Consider the following 13988-nt stretch of genomic DNA (forward strand, 5'->3'; position numbering starts at 1 on the left):
TGTGGGAAGTCCTATTCTCGTCTGACTCATTAAAAGCCAGTGAATGATCGACCGAAAGCATCGATCCAGCTGGCAGGTAGTAATGGCTGAGCTATTCCCAGCGGCGTCAACCCCTCTGCCCATTCAAAGACGTCCGCCGCATCTCCCCTCAGATGTGGTCATGGGGCCCAAGGCAGCGCCAACAACAAGCTACTCGTGGGACAGAGCAGAACGGCTCTGGATGGCAGCCCACCGATGATGAATTGAGTTATCCTCTTTATCCGGCCCTTTACAATGAGTCTCAGCGTGGTGGGGAGATGTGGGAGCTTTGCTAGCTGCGTGTTCATATAGCAATAGCAGAGAAATGTCAAGCTATATAATAATCACCTGGAATAGGAGAGAAATATCAATCTAGTGTAGGAAATTATGTCCTGTTCTGCATGCTATTTTAAGCTTATAAGCTCTCCCATGACAGCCTGACAGCTGGCTCGGTCCGTGGAATGCTGCTACAGTAGCATTGAAATCATGATATAGCATGACTCATCACTATGGTTTTAATTATTCGTATCTATTACTATTGGGATATATATATATATATATACTTTGCAAGTCTCATATAATTTACTATAGAAAGGCGAAGTTCGAAACGCATAACTGCATACATACATAAAGAGTGGACATAAAGGCTACTAATGTACTAGTTCCCGCACGGTGGACCAATAGGAACATGGTAGCGCAGCTCCTGATTAGGGAATAATACCTAAAGAGGTTTAGTGTGGTGCTTGAACTAAACCCGTTTCAGATTATACCAGTCAACCGCCAAAATGTAGGTATCCCGGTTGATTATCCTTCGACTTCTTGCGAAAACCAGCAATTATCTATGGAAATCACCATTCAAAAATGGCTACTCACAAAGCACTTGAAATCACAGAGATTCTCAAGGCAATCCTCCTATAGACAGACATAGCCACACTGTTGACATCTGCCCAACAAGTCTCTCATCACTGGCACGCCCTGATCCAACAGTCCGAGAAACTCCAGATAGCTCTGTTCTTCAAACCCAACAAGAAAAAGCACCGCTGGGGCAGCCGTAAACGGATACTGAACCCACTCATCAAAGCAAACCTGTGGCCTGGGTTTTTCCTCAAGGAGCTCCATACACGTCCGAGATGGCAATATTGCATCGAAAAAGAATACTTCACTCTGATCAACCCACAAAAGGAACACGCATACCTTCGACAGGAAGCAAGCTGGAGACGGATGCTCATGTACCAACCCCCCACCTCGCACGTGGCCATAATTGAGCTGGAGACTACTCGGCCCAGCCCTGAATACACGCAGATATTCCTCCAGCCCAAGGATGGCGATTTCTTACGTCTGGGTAACCTCAACACGGGTATTAACTATTGCGGTATGGCTCCATGCCAGGATCCTTTGCTATTCTGGTATCAGGGTGGGCATATGAAGCGAAACAAGCGCCAGTATCAAGGCGAAAGAAAATTTTCGGTCTCCAAGTTGCTGGTGGACTGTGATGCGGTCATTTTTTGTAAGTTGCCAAAGCCCATCCAGCGCAATTGGACCTACATGTATGAAGTCTTGCATTGTCTGGATAGTTGGCTGGATTCAGTCGGCCGCTTCACGCGTGTTAGCAGTCGCTACCACAAGCCGATTTGGAATGATTAGCTTTGAGCTGGATTGCTGAAGAAAGGTGACTATAACCCCGAGGTTGCTGAAGGAGAGTTTACATCACACATGCTTCTTTCTGTTTTTAATTATTTGTCAGTTTTCACTGGCTTTTCTTTTTTCACTTCTATCTCAAATTTCTTGGCTTATTCTTTCCAAACTGCTAGACGACGTCTATCTTATGAAATATAAAGTATTTCTGGCTTTACATATCACCTGTAAACGAATATCATCTATCGACATTGGTAATGACTACCGACATGTCAGTGCTACGCATCTATAAAAATTGATATCAAAATGATAATGAGAAGAGGATTAGTTTGGCATTTTTTAGCTGGCCCTTAATACCTATTCGAGTTCTAACCTTATAGAGAACTCCTTATCTATACTGCTCATCCTTTTTAGGCATATATCATATGGCACTATCTTGGAATGGTTCTAGTCAACATCAAAACACCACAATATATCCTCTATCGAGACTAAAATATAAAATTATAAATATATAAAAAAGAAAAAAACATACAACAGCAGGGATTCGCTGGTGGTCACCCACCCAACTACTAACCTGCCGGCGTGTGGCTTAAGTACGGCTGAGCGGACGGGAAGCCCTGTTCTCCACACCCTGTGGTCGTATGTACTGGAATACACATACGCAGGGGTTATATAGAAACGATAAATAAAAAATGTCAATACCTGGATGGGTGCTCCAGGTGAGATACAGGGTGAGGCCGCTTTTTGGTCGCGCGACCAAGGGTGATTTGAGTATGAAATAGATGGGGTGAGCTCATCTCAGTCTGATACCCAGTACTTCTTTTTTGAAACCTAGTCAATTGTTAGTTGGTATAGTCTGAGGTTCAACGTTGGACTACTGGGCATCGACGGCTTGCATCTCAAGTACGCACTCTGTCCTTCATTCTTATGCCTGAGGCCTCCAAGTTCAATACCCAATCAAGATGGATCCTTTTCCTTCGCTTAGAACCAACCTCAGATTGCATTGGTTTCTTCACGTTATCCATCAAGCTGACTCTGCTGCCAAACTTCAATCTTCAGCTACAAGTGTTTTACTTGGAGACTACCGAGTATCGATCACGAACGCTGAATTTCCAGAGATCGACAGATCAGCTGATCATGAACAGGGGTCTGCGCGCCAGCTGAGCGTTGCCCCCAAGGCTGATGAAGTTTCGTCGCAATGGCTAAGCTCAACCTCAATTTAGCTCGAACATCTTCCCCAAGGAACTTCAAGCAACTCCCAGGCATGCATTGATGGTACATATACTATCGCTTTGGCACCTTTGTATGGATAGAAGCTATGCGCCCTAAAACACGCGACGAGTTCGAGATTGCGATCATTTGCGCCCTCGTTCATGAGGCTGACGCGGTCGAAGCGTTATTCGACGAAACTTATGACTCACTTAGTCGAACGTATGGCAAACAGTCTGGGGATGCGAATACTTATACGAATGGAAGAATCGGCCAACACAATGTTGTACTGTGTTATATGCCGGGAATGGGAATAGGCAATGCCGCAAGTGTTGCGTCGAGTCTACGAGTGAGCTACACCAAAATTAAGCTCGCTCTGGTTGTCGGTATCTGCGGCGGTGTTCCGTTTCCGTCTGGCGGCAAAGCTGAAATCTTTCTCGGAGATATCATCGTCAGTGATAGTGTCATTCAGTATGACTTTGGACGGCAGTACCCAGATGGATTTCAACGAAAAGCAGATGTCAAAGAAACACTAGGACGACCTATTCGAGAGATCAGGACTCTGCTTAGCGCATTACAAACTCGCAGGACACGGAAAGAATTTCAAGGCCGAATCGCTCAGCATTTGAAGACCCTTGAGGCTGAGGCGGGAATGGAGTATGGTTATCCTGGAGCAAAATATGACATACTATTTGAGGCCTCTTCTCGCCACAAACATTACCAGAGCAATTCCAATGGCTGTATTTGCTTTGACTGCAAGTTAAGCGACGACCCAGTTTGCGATGATGCTTTGAGAAGCGACTGCACGAGTCTCCAATGCGAGGGGAGGCCTGTTTACCGTAGTCGCCGCCTCGGTGAAAGCACGACTCCCTCTATTCACTTTGGCACGATCGCATCTGCCAGCACTGTTATGAAGTCGGGCGAGCATCGCGATAGGCTCGCTGGAATTGAGGGTATAATTGGCTTTGAGATGGAAGGAGCGGGTGTCTGGGACAACATGCCATGCATCATTATTAAAGGCGTTTGTGACTATGCCGACAGCCACAAGAACAAAAAATGGCAAGACTATTCTGCGGCAACCGGGGCGTGTGCTGCAAAGGCCTTTTTGGAGTATTGGCTGCCCACTGTTACAGAAAGTTAGTCAAAACATCAGCCATTAGTCAAATGATACTAATTATACTGCCTTGTAGCTCTCACCGATGATGATAAGTGCCTAACTGATCTTCTCCTGTCAGATCCCAGTGACGACAAGCTTCGTATTGAGGATACCAAGGGTGGTTTACTCAACGATTCATTCCGTTGGATCCTTGAAGACCATATATTCCGGCAATGGCGCTCTGAGGAGCAGAGTCAGTTACTTTGGATCAAAGGGGATGCCGGTAAAGGTAAAACTATGCTCATGATTGGCATCATGGATGAACTATCACGGGAAAGAGAAATGCTGGGTGACTCTCGGCTTGTGTCTTATTTTCTTTGCGAAGGCACCAACTCAAACCTCAACAATGCCACTGCGGTCCTGCGAGGTTTGATATATAACCTTTGTGTTCAGCAACCATTACTTACACAGCATCTACGCAAGAAGTATGATCACCACGGCCAAAAACTGTTTGAAGGTGCCAGTGCGTTTTATAGTCTATCCGGCATACTCGATGTGATGTTGCGAAACTCAACTGCCTCAAGGGTATACCTCCTCATCGATGCCGTCGATGAATGTGAAGCTGAGCTAGACGCCCTGCTGAATCTGATCATGCGGACAACAAAAGAATCCCCTATCCCGATAAAATGGATAATATCTAGCCGAAATCGCGATGACATAGAGCAGGGTCTAGGGGTTTCGGACTCTTTGAGACGGCTGAGTCTTGAATTGAATGCAGATCACATATCCAGTGCGATAGACGCATTTATCGAGTGCAAAGTATCTCAGCTGGTCTCTTTGAAACATTCCCCCGATACTCGAGCTCAGATTAAAGATCAAATTCGCCGGAAGTCCGATGGTACATTTCTTTGGGTGGCACTTATAATTAAGGAGCTGAGAGGAAGCATTCTGGAAGCTGATGTGGCCAAGGTTCTTAACGCTGCCCCCATTGGCCTTGTGCCACTTTACGACCAAATGATGCAACGAATCGAGCTACAAGATGACAGGAATTCTCAGCGATGTTTTGCTATCATGTCAGCTGCTACTTTAGCTTATCGCCCTCTTCGCTTGCATGAAATGCGTGTCATAGCCGGTCTTGATCAAGAAATCTCACAGCTACCTGATCTGGAAAGAATCGTCAATATGTGTTGCTCGTTTTTCACCATTCGAGATCATTCCGTCTATTTTATACACCAATCAGCAAAGGACTATCTGACTACGAAGAGATTTGCTGCCCTGTTTCCGAATGGACGAGAGAAGGCTCACTATGATATTTTTTCTCACTCCATATCGACCATGTCGGCCGTTCTCAGACAGAACATGTACGATCTGGAGGACTTTGGTGCGGTTCCAGACAATTTTCAGCGGTTCCACGATCCGTTGGCGTCTGTCAAATATTCTTGCATGTATTGGCCAGATCACCTATGTGAGCTAGTCGTACGGAAGGAAGAATATACAAGAGAGTTCTCCGACGACAGTAAGGCCTTTTCCTTTTTGCTTACGCATTTTCTACACTGGATGGAAAGCTTAGGCTTGATGCATGAACTTCCTGTAAGCACAATGGCAATCAGAAAATTGCAGCAGAATATCCCGGTACGAAGTCGAAAAAAAAGTCTAATTCACTGGATTTGAACTAATACATACTAGCTGACAACGGGTTCTCATTATTTGTTATTTTTAGAAGATGCCGAGCGCTTTACATTACATTTTAGGAATATCATGGAACAAGCGCCGTTACAAGTCTATGCCGCAGCTCTTGCATTTTGCCCTATCGATAGCGCGGTCAGAGATCACTTTCTTAACAAACCATCGGTCTTGATAAAGGAGACAAAGGGCGCAGAAGCGAGCTGGAGTGGCTGTTTGCAAAGAATAAAGGAACATACAGACTGGGTTAACAGCGTCAAGTTCTCACCCGATGGCCAGATCCTTGCGTCGGCTTCGAGTGATTCCATGATTCATCTGGTACATGTCGCATCTGGTACCCTGCAAAGGACGCTTAAAGGACACAAAATGGGTGTAACTTCGATCTCGTTTTCCCCAGACGGCAGCACGCTAGCCTCAGGATCTGAAGATGGTACGGTTCAGATATGGAGGCTACCCCATGGAACCAGGATTCAGATTTACCAGAGCCATGGTAGCTTCGTAACCGCCATTGCGTTCTCCCCAGATGGCGAGGACCTTGCGTGTGTCTTGAGTACAGGCATGGTGCAACTCTGGAATACAGCTTCTGGAACCTGGAGGGAAATCCTTCAAGGCCAGAAAAGTGTTGCTGAACCTTCCTATGAGGAAACTAAATTGCGACACGCATACCGAAATCACATGGAGGGGGTAGCCGACTATGCAGCGAGTACAATCGAATATCTCAAGACACGGGGAAAGATGTCTTGGTTCATTATGTCTTGGTTCATTAAAGGTCCAGCAAAGACTCCCGCGGCGGAAGCAAAGCGGAAATGGTTGGCTGCAATGAATCGTGCAGAGAAATCGAGGCAGCACAAGATTGAATCTCTAAGCTTCTCACCAGATGGAAAAAGAATGGTTTTCGGCTCACAAAGCGGCGCGGCTCACCTGTGGGACCGGGAATCTGCACGCTGGAAACAAATCTTCCACCATGAGGAACCAATTAAAGCTGTGGCGTTTTCACCAGATGGCCGCAAACTTGCGCTTTCCACTGAGTATTGCAAGCTGTATACTTGGAATACGACGACTGAAATTTGGAAAGATCATAGTCGGGGTCTCTTGTTAGCCCGAGCCTTGGCTTTTTCACCGACTGGTCAGAGTTTAGCTTCCTCTTTAACACATGAAGTGCATCTTTGGAATGAAGGCGTGAAATATGAAAATAAAAAGATTGGTAGCATTCAAAAAAGTCGCGAGTATCTTTCTACCATCGACTTCTCCCCGAGCGGCAATATTCTAGCAACAGGCACTCTCCAGGGCGAGGTTTTACTATGGCGAGTGCCGTATGAGTATAGGGATCGCGAGAATTTCCCGTTACTAAGTAGGAAACTGGACTATCGAGAGAATTTAAAGAACTGTGCCTCGAGGATTACAGACAAACAATTTGTTCTTGCAAATTGCGCATGGATTATATTATTTTTCCTGGTTAGCGATGAAGTTTTTCCAGGAGGCTTGGTTTACGGCACAAACGCAGATCAAACTCAGCTTTCGCCATCTAGTTCACCCCCAGATCAAGACACCATCTCGCTGCTGTGCAAGGTTCTCCTGGTGTGCGACTTGATTTGGTTCATATCTCTATATGCCGCGTTTGGTGTTGTTACAATCATAGTTTTTCTATTAGGCGGCATTGCGATATCAGATGAGAATCGCCGCCAGGTAAAAGCAATGTCACTCGCGTCAGAGAAACATCTACGACGCATAAAAATTTCCCTGGATTCAAATGTCACTAACCATATTGGTGAGGTTTTGGAAATCTCGCCATCACATGAGGCATCGATTCTCATTTCAACATCGATTGCTTTTCGTGTGAAAGTGTTAGACATGAACACAAAAAAATCGGTGAAAGAAATTGTTGGCCCAGAAGAGCTTATAACAAAAAGTCAAAAATTGGCGGGTTCTCAGATTGTTCTAAGCTTTTCCCGTGATGCCTGTGTGAGCGTTTGGAATGTGCAATCTGGAACATGCAAGGAGATCAAGGCCGAGAGTGAACCAAAGTTCCCCGAGGCTGCACCTTCGCCTGATGGCCAAGTGCTAGCGCAGCTTTTTAAGGACAAGAAAATCAGGTTCTTCGATACAGTCACTGGTGTCTGCGTCAGAGCATTGGCAGTTGAGGAGGAAGATCTACGCTGTATTACATTCTCTCCCGATAACCAGGCATTGGCATACTTTCCGGCAGATACAGGTACAATCAGGCTATGGGACACGGATACATATGGCACGCAGTATATCCTGGAGGTTGAGGGTATTATCAAAGCGTTCGCGTTCTCGCCAGACAGTCAGTCTATAGCAGTCGCCTTGTCCGATTCTGCCATTCAGCTCTGGAACTGGAAAGAAAAGGCCTGCGTACAAGCATTTACTGGCGGGGAAGGGTTCGCCAAGGTAATTGCTTTTTCATGGGATAGCAAAAGCATAGCGTCCATCTCACAGGACAGCTCAATTAGAGTATGGAACATTGCGACTGGGACTCTGGCAGAGACCTTTCGCGCGAACGTCGAAGTCAAAAAGCTGGCGTTCGCCTCGGATAATCGATACCTCAGAACCGATCGAGGTTTGCTAGCGCTTAACGTTGGGGGGCCTATGGACTCAAAACGATGTGAAGAGCTTGCTTGGACTCCGTTTGTTGAGAAAGAATGGGTTCTGCTGGGCGGAAGAAAAGCCCTTTGGATTCCACCGGACTTCAGAGATCGGTGCTGCGCGACGTACTGGACTACGGTTGTCCTTGGACAAGAGTCTGGCCGGTTGACATTTATTGATTTCAAGCATCCGGACCCTAATTTCAAGTTTCCTCATACTAGTCTATAAACCATAGTAGGGAAAAAATATGTGATGGGTCACTACCAAGCATAGGGGAATTCGAGATAGTATAACCGATTAATAGAGAATAATTTACTGACCCCAAATCTGTTCCTTATGTTTTGAAAGTTGCAGGAGCAAGCACTTTATTGCAGATGATATTCTCTTTCTTCTGCTCATATTGGTATTTCTCAGTAAGCCCTATAGAAGCAAGCTGTTTAAGCTTAGTTTTTGCTCGAGTTTGCCGTCCATCCCAATATTCACATTCTGCGGACACCTTTAATGCCATACCAAACTCTAAGACTTAACTGAAAGCCAAAGCACAGAACAGTGGAACTAACTTTTGGTATTTGAAGAGTTGAATAGTATCTAATATAAGACAAGGACTGTTCCCAGCATATATTAGTTTCCAATATTTTTCGCCGCGATCTCGTTATAGCGATCGCCCCGCGGCTTCAAAGGGTCGATGGCGCGCATATGTTTAAACTCTTCATCAGTGAATTCTATGCTTCTCGACCCCAGTTCTCTTCGAGACGCCCCGGTTTCGTCGTTCCTGGGATCGAAATCATGCCCTGAGCTGCCACCCATGCACGGGAAATCTGTGGCAACGTGCACTTCTTCCGTGTGGCAAGATCCTTGAATCCATCGACAATTCTTTTGTTGGCGTAGAAGTTTTCGCCTTGGAACTTTGGGACTGGAAAAGGAGTCAGCAGAGGCACATTAGTCAAAACTCAAGTGTATATACTTTGCCGCCTATAGTCGTTGGGCTCGAAGTCGTCTGGCGTCTGGTAGGGACGTCCACCAACCATCCATGACCAAGAGGACCGTAAGCTACGTATGCGATGCCGAGCTCGCGAGCAGTAGAGACAAGACCATCAGACTCGTGGAGTGTCTCGAAAGCAGAATACTCTGCTTGCACGGCGTCGATTCTGGCTACTGTGGTAGTTGTTGATACGATGGTCAACCTTTTTCAGTCTCCTTGGGATGTTTCTGGTGGATAAGACACCCATTGTATTAGAACCACGCGATCGCGAAAGTATGTCGCCGTGTGAAGATGGTGGAAGAGGCCCCATTTCACCGGCTTCGCCCTCTGCAGAAGTTTTCGAAAGCTCTCGTCGATGCCTGGGTCCTCGAAATCGGCCATCATGGCTTCATGTGTGGTCCGCTCGGTGACGGCGTCCTTTAGTTTCCACCCCTCGTCGGAATCAGCAACGCATAGGAGGTAGTTGAATTCCTGTCGAACAATAGACTGGTTAGCACGTCACACTCGTGCCATGAATGCTGCGGGGCCTCGCATCAGGATCAAACACTCACATCACCGCCACGCCACGCTTGGGTCCGAAATAGAGCTTGGCGACATCTGTGAGATCGCCGAGGATCTCGTAGGCTTCGGGCATGGGGATGACGGCTCGATAGCAGTAAGCACCTGCATACACAGGCGCGACTTGGCTCGGGTATAGATCCTTCAGGATATGCTCTCTGGTCGTGCTCCTGATACCATCAGCCCCGGCAAGTATAGCAGCCTCGGCGGTCGTGCCGTCGGAAAACGTGAGGGTGACACCGGCCGGCCGCTGCTCGACATGGGTCAGGCGCTTATCGAACTTGACGTTTTCGATCGGGATGAAGCCTGTCATAATGTCAAACAGCGTTTTGCGGTGTGCCTGGGGCTGATCAGCATTCAGCAGCGTCCTTGCGGGTTTCTTTCCTAGGCGACGGGCGTACTGACGGATTTGCGAACGTAGTCGGGGTGGCTCCATCTGGATCTGCCATGCCATGGCTGACCACGACCTGGAGATGGGAAATCCGCATAAGCATTCAAGACCTACTCTAGCAAGATGAAGGAGTCAGGGCGCACCGAAACCCTCTTCCAGAAGCATGACCTCGAAGAATGTACTCTGGGCGTCTTCTCCCTTGTTACCGACGCAGACCTTCTCATAGAGGGCGCGGAACCCAGGCATGATATTGGCCTTGAAGCCGGGGCCAACAATCAGGTCTGTCGCGGTAGGAAACGTTTGGGGGTCGCCGGCGTGGTCGAAGTGCCAGTGAGACCAGATGATGGCCCCGATCTCTCCCAGGTCTTGTCCACGTTCGCGCAGAAGGGTGGCGACGTCCTTGTCGACGCTGATGCAGCCACCGCTGTCCTTGATCCCCGCAACGAAGGCCTCTGGGCTGTTCTCCCAGTCCTTGCGCACGCCCAGATCAAACATGATAGTGCCGTATTTGGTATTCGAGCCGGGGTGTCTGATAAGGTACGCGTAAGACCCGGCATTCATGGTGTCAAAACCCGGTACAAGGGGATCCACAAAAGACGAGGCTGGGAATCCGCTCATGAAACTCGTCGTGTCGATGATGTACACATCCACTGTACTTTGCGACTTTGGTATCTCTACCGGTGGTTGAGGGTACCCGGGGAGTTGCCATTTGTGCGAATAAATCAGCCTGTGCTTTCCCGTGTTTGGTGGAGTGGAAGATGGATAAAGAGAGACAGCGAGTTGGCCGCGCGATCCCCCTCCTGCGCATGCTGAGGCACCGATTGACATAGGATGCTTTATCCGGGGAATAAGCCGAAGTTCGGAACGGCCCGCAGCCATCGGATGTGATTGACGGCGTACCAGTGGAACGAGCTACAAGGCACATTGTCTACACTCCATCTTGTGCAGTTCCCGGTCTGGATACCTTGATGGAATAAATAAGGACAAATCTGCTACAGTGCACGAAGACTCATAGGAGCAACATGTGCTTCTACCTACTTGGGGTGGCAAATCACCCTCGGACAATAAATTCTAGGGCCCCAGGTGTGAATGCAATGAGATAGGATGGCTGGCATGGTTCCTCTCATCCTAGCCTTTATGCTAATATCCGGTCGTCTGGAATCGCCCTCTTCTCCTCATCTGTCAGATGCACGTTGAAGATTTCGGCCAGCGCCTGCAAACGCTCGTCTTCCGTCTTACACTCCTTGATTACCTTGCGATTGGCGCCAATGGTTTCTCTCACGGTGTCCTCGAACAAGGTGACATTGCCCACAATCATCTCCTTGTCCTCGTCCATGAGCATTTTCGTGCAGGTGATGTATCTGGTGAAGAAGGATCTTGGGTTTGTCGACGTGAACCAGGACATGACCTCGTAGTCTTGAGGCAGGAATTCTGTCTCTGAAAAGCAATAGGCCGGCAGCCACTCTTTCTTGCCTTCATCAAGTGGGTTGTAGCAGACGTCAAAGCACCACATCTTCGGCGGTCCTGTACTCGCGTATGTCTCGGCTATCGACCGTAACTGCACACGAATCAAACGTGGAGGGATGCTGGTCGTCTCAAATCCATCACGCAGCGGAAATGGGAGGTTAGGGCCCATAGAGCCCATCCCCACGTCCACACCGTACCACTCATCATCTAGTCGCACAAGATTGAGCATGTGGTTCCACCCGTCATACGTCATTCCCTGGTCGCGCCGGACATCTGGGTAGGGACTCATTGCCCGCGCTACGCGGCCTCCGCAGTTGCGCACTTCATAGCCGAGCGAGCGAAGGACGGTCCCGAAAAAGGTGTTATGTTCCATACATCGCCCGCCGAGCCGCCGGCAAACTATCTTTGTATAGAGCTCCGCCAGGTCAAGCGTGACGGTCTTGTATGTGGAATAGTGCAAGACAAGATTGTCAAAGGGGACATGGCATGTGTGGTACCGTGTCAGGGCCTGTAGCAAGGGCAGCCCATGCTCTTTGGTTCCGGCCTGTGTCGCATCTTTCAGCACAATCGAGTCCAGATACTTTTGTGGGAGGTTGATGCACTCAAAGTAGTCGCACAGCTCGGCATCGCTGTAGCGTGGACGAGCGTCCTCGTCCAAGGGAAGCTGGGTAAGCACGGTGGGCGCGGGGTTCGACATGACGGGGTAGTCTGACCAGTAACGAATGACACTTGGATCGTGCGGGCCTCCTGCAGAACGTTCGCGGGAGGGGTCTTTAGAGTCGTTATAATGGAAGATCTTCCATGGCCGGATCGGAGATCCGTGAGCAGTGGGAGCGGTGAGTCGAAAACATGAAGGTATTCTTACCGAGAGTGCGCGGGGTGATGATAGTACGTGGAACGTGGGGCGCCGGGGAGATAAGCCGGGCCAGGCCGGGGCGGATAGCCTGGAACATAGAAGCTTAAAGGGAGAACTACACTTTCGATTGATTTCTGTTTATTGGAAAGTAAACGCCGAGTAATCAAAGTCTTCAGAAACGAAGGAAAGCGTAGGGCTGAGGTTTGACATCACTTCTCCGTTACCTAACTGTGCCCCCGCCAGCAGCCTGTGGGTGCATCGTATGGCTAAAAGAGTCCAGAAATTCGGATTGTACCACTTGTACTGCTCAACCCAACCTCCTAGCTAGACATCTCTCAAAGGCCTCCACAAGGGGAGCCATCCCATAAACCGCTGCTCAAAGTAATCCCCTCGACCGGCGGTTGATGGAAGCCCTCGAAGATAGAGGGGTCGAACATTTCCGATGAGAAAAGCTGGAATGCCTCCATGTCCTCTACGTTGAGGAGCACTGGTTCCGCCGAACCAGTGGCAGGATCAAAAGTCGGTTGGCTGTTAGACACTGCCGGATTCAAGGCCAAGTCAGTATCAGAGCAGCCCTCGGATGTATTTGGTGCAGCTTCTGTTACGTCGTAAAAAATAAGATAAATAGAAGAAATAAGCTCTTTGTGATCCACAATCATCAGGAGTACTGGAAAACAGCGACTAACCTTTGATACTGCACATTCTGGCAAGTCTGCAAATGTATTCAAGGCAACTCAAGACCAGACTGTTTTCGCGGTCTAGCTCGTGGAAGATCTTTTCTGCCTTACTAAGTAAAATCTTCGAGTCTTTGACAGCTGCTTCGTCCACCACGTTCTCTCCATGCTGTGCCCACAGTAGGCGGCCGCTGATCACCAGTGAGGCAGTGAAGACTGGTGGGTGTATCCGGTCAGCATCCCAACGAAGCCTTGCTTTGAAGGAGGCTCGTCGTAGTATAGCGTGAAAAACCACGCCCCAAGATTATTCTTACTTGTAGAATCCGCACTGATAATACAGTGGACAGTTTCAATGGTGAGTTGTGCTGCCCGTACGCATTCGTGGGCCTCTGCCATAGCGAGCTGTATCAAATATGATGGGCTCCCACCGGCCGCACTTTCCGCCCGGAACAAGTGACGTATTGTGGCGCTGAGTAACGGTTTGTGTATAAGAATGGCAAGGTTATAATACCTAAGCGTGAGAATGACACGAAACCGATTTGCCGGAGTATTATGCGAAAGTATGCTGGATTCCGGCTCGCAGAAACTCAGGTACGATGGCAGGCTCGCGTCCGGTCATCTGTTCATCCGGGACGCTCGCTGGCCTGCCAAAGGCCACGCTCAGGACCTTGTCTAGGCAGTATATTACTACCCAAGTCCGACGGCGATATTCCTCGTTGACGGGATCGACAGCTTTCCCGGTAGAGACACTATGGAGCCCTAACGCTATAGCTGACCTGATGACAAGCCCGTGATTGTTCCAGGCCTGCACCGAG

General features: G+C 48.5%; 6 protein-coding genes across 6 annotated transcripts; 2 read left to right on the forward strand and 4 right to left on the reverse strand.

Annotated features, from left to right (window-relative positions):
* Positions 1-706: 706 nt before the first annotated feature.
* Positions 707-2145, forward strand: ASPWEDRAFT_28185 (uncharacterized protein; the record flags this gene model as incomplete). The annotated part of the gene is made up of 5 exons (XM_040833104.1): positions 707-709; positions 782-805; positions 937-1525; positions 1857-1924; positions 2068-2145. The coding sequence occupies 5 exons, from the start codon at positions 707-709 to the stop codon at positions 2143-2145; spliced, it is 762 nt and encodes a 253-aa protein (XP_040689239.1).
* A 550-nt stretch (positions 2146-2695) lies between these two features.
* On the forward strand, positions 2696-8599 carry ASPWEDRAFT_183611 (uncharacterized protein). The gene is made up of 3 exons (XM_040831989.1): positions 2696-3998; positions 4053-5590; positions 5645-8599. The coding sequence occupies exons 1-3, from the start codon at positions 2972-2974 to the stop codon at positions 8471-8473; spliced, it is 5394 nt and encodes a 1797-aa protein (XP_040689240.1). The 5' UTR covers positions 2696-2971; the 3' UTR covers positions 8474-8599.
* ASPWEDRAFT_514922 (uncharacterized protein) lies at positions 8527-8860 on the reverse strand. Its single transcript, XM_040837602.1, has one exon. The coding sequence runs from the start codon at positions 8751-8753 to the stop codon at positions 8580-8582; it is 174 nt and encodes a 57-aa protein (XP_040689241.1). The 5' UTR covers positions 8754-8860; the 3' UTR covers positions 8527-8579.
* A 574-nt stretch (positions 8861-9434) lies between these two features.
* On the reverse strand, positions 9435-10671 carry ASPWEDRAFT_111079 (uncharacterized protein; the record flags this gene model as incomplete). The annotated part of the gene is made up of 4 exons (XM_040828222.1): positions 9435-9713; positions 9784-10125; positions 10191-10252; positions 10320-10671. The coding sequence occupies 4 exons, from the start codon at positions 10669-10671 to the stop codon at positions 9435-9437; spliced, it is 1035 nt and encodes a 344-aa protein (XP_040689242.1).
* Positions 10672-11311: 640 nt separating this feature from the next.
* On the reverse strand, positions 11312-12340 carry ASPWEDRAFT_51574 (arylamine N-acetyltransferase family protein; the record flags this gene model as incomplete). The annotated part of the gene is made up of 1 exon (XM_040837616.1): positions 11312-12340. One exon carries the CDS (start codon positions 12338-12340, stop codon positions 11312-11314), a length of 1029 nt encoding a protein of 342 aa, XP_040689243.1.
* A 316-nt stretch (positions 12341-12656) lies between these two features.
* On the reverse strand, positions 12657-13569 carry ASPWEDRAFT_183615 (uncharacterized protein; the record flags this gene model as incomplete). Its single annotated transcript, XM_040831990.1, has 3 exons — positions 12657-13097; positions 13186-13389; positions 13488-13569. 3 exons carry the CDS (start codon positions 13567-13569, stop codon positions 12835-12837), a joined length of 549 nt encoding a protein of 182 aa, XP_040689244.1. The 3' UTR covers positions 12657-12834.
* Between the last annotated feature and the right edge of the window lie 419 nt (positions 13570-13988).

Source organism: Aspergillus wentii, assembly GCF_001890725.1.
Source record: "Aspergillus wentii DTO 134E9 unplaced genomic scaffold ASPWEscaffold_4, whole genome shotgun sequence".
In the NCBI taxonomy this organism is placed as follows: Eukaryota; Fungi; Ascomycota; class Eurotiomycetes; order Eurotiales; family Aspergillaceae; genus Aspergillus; species Aspergillus wentii.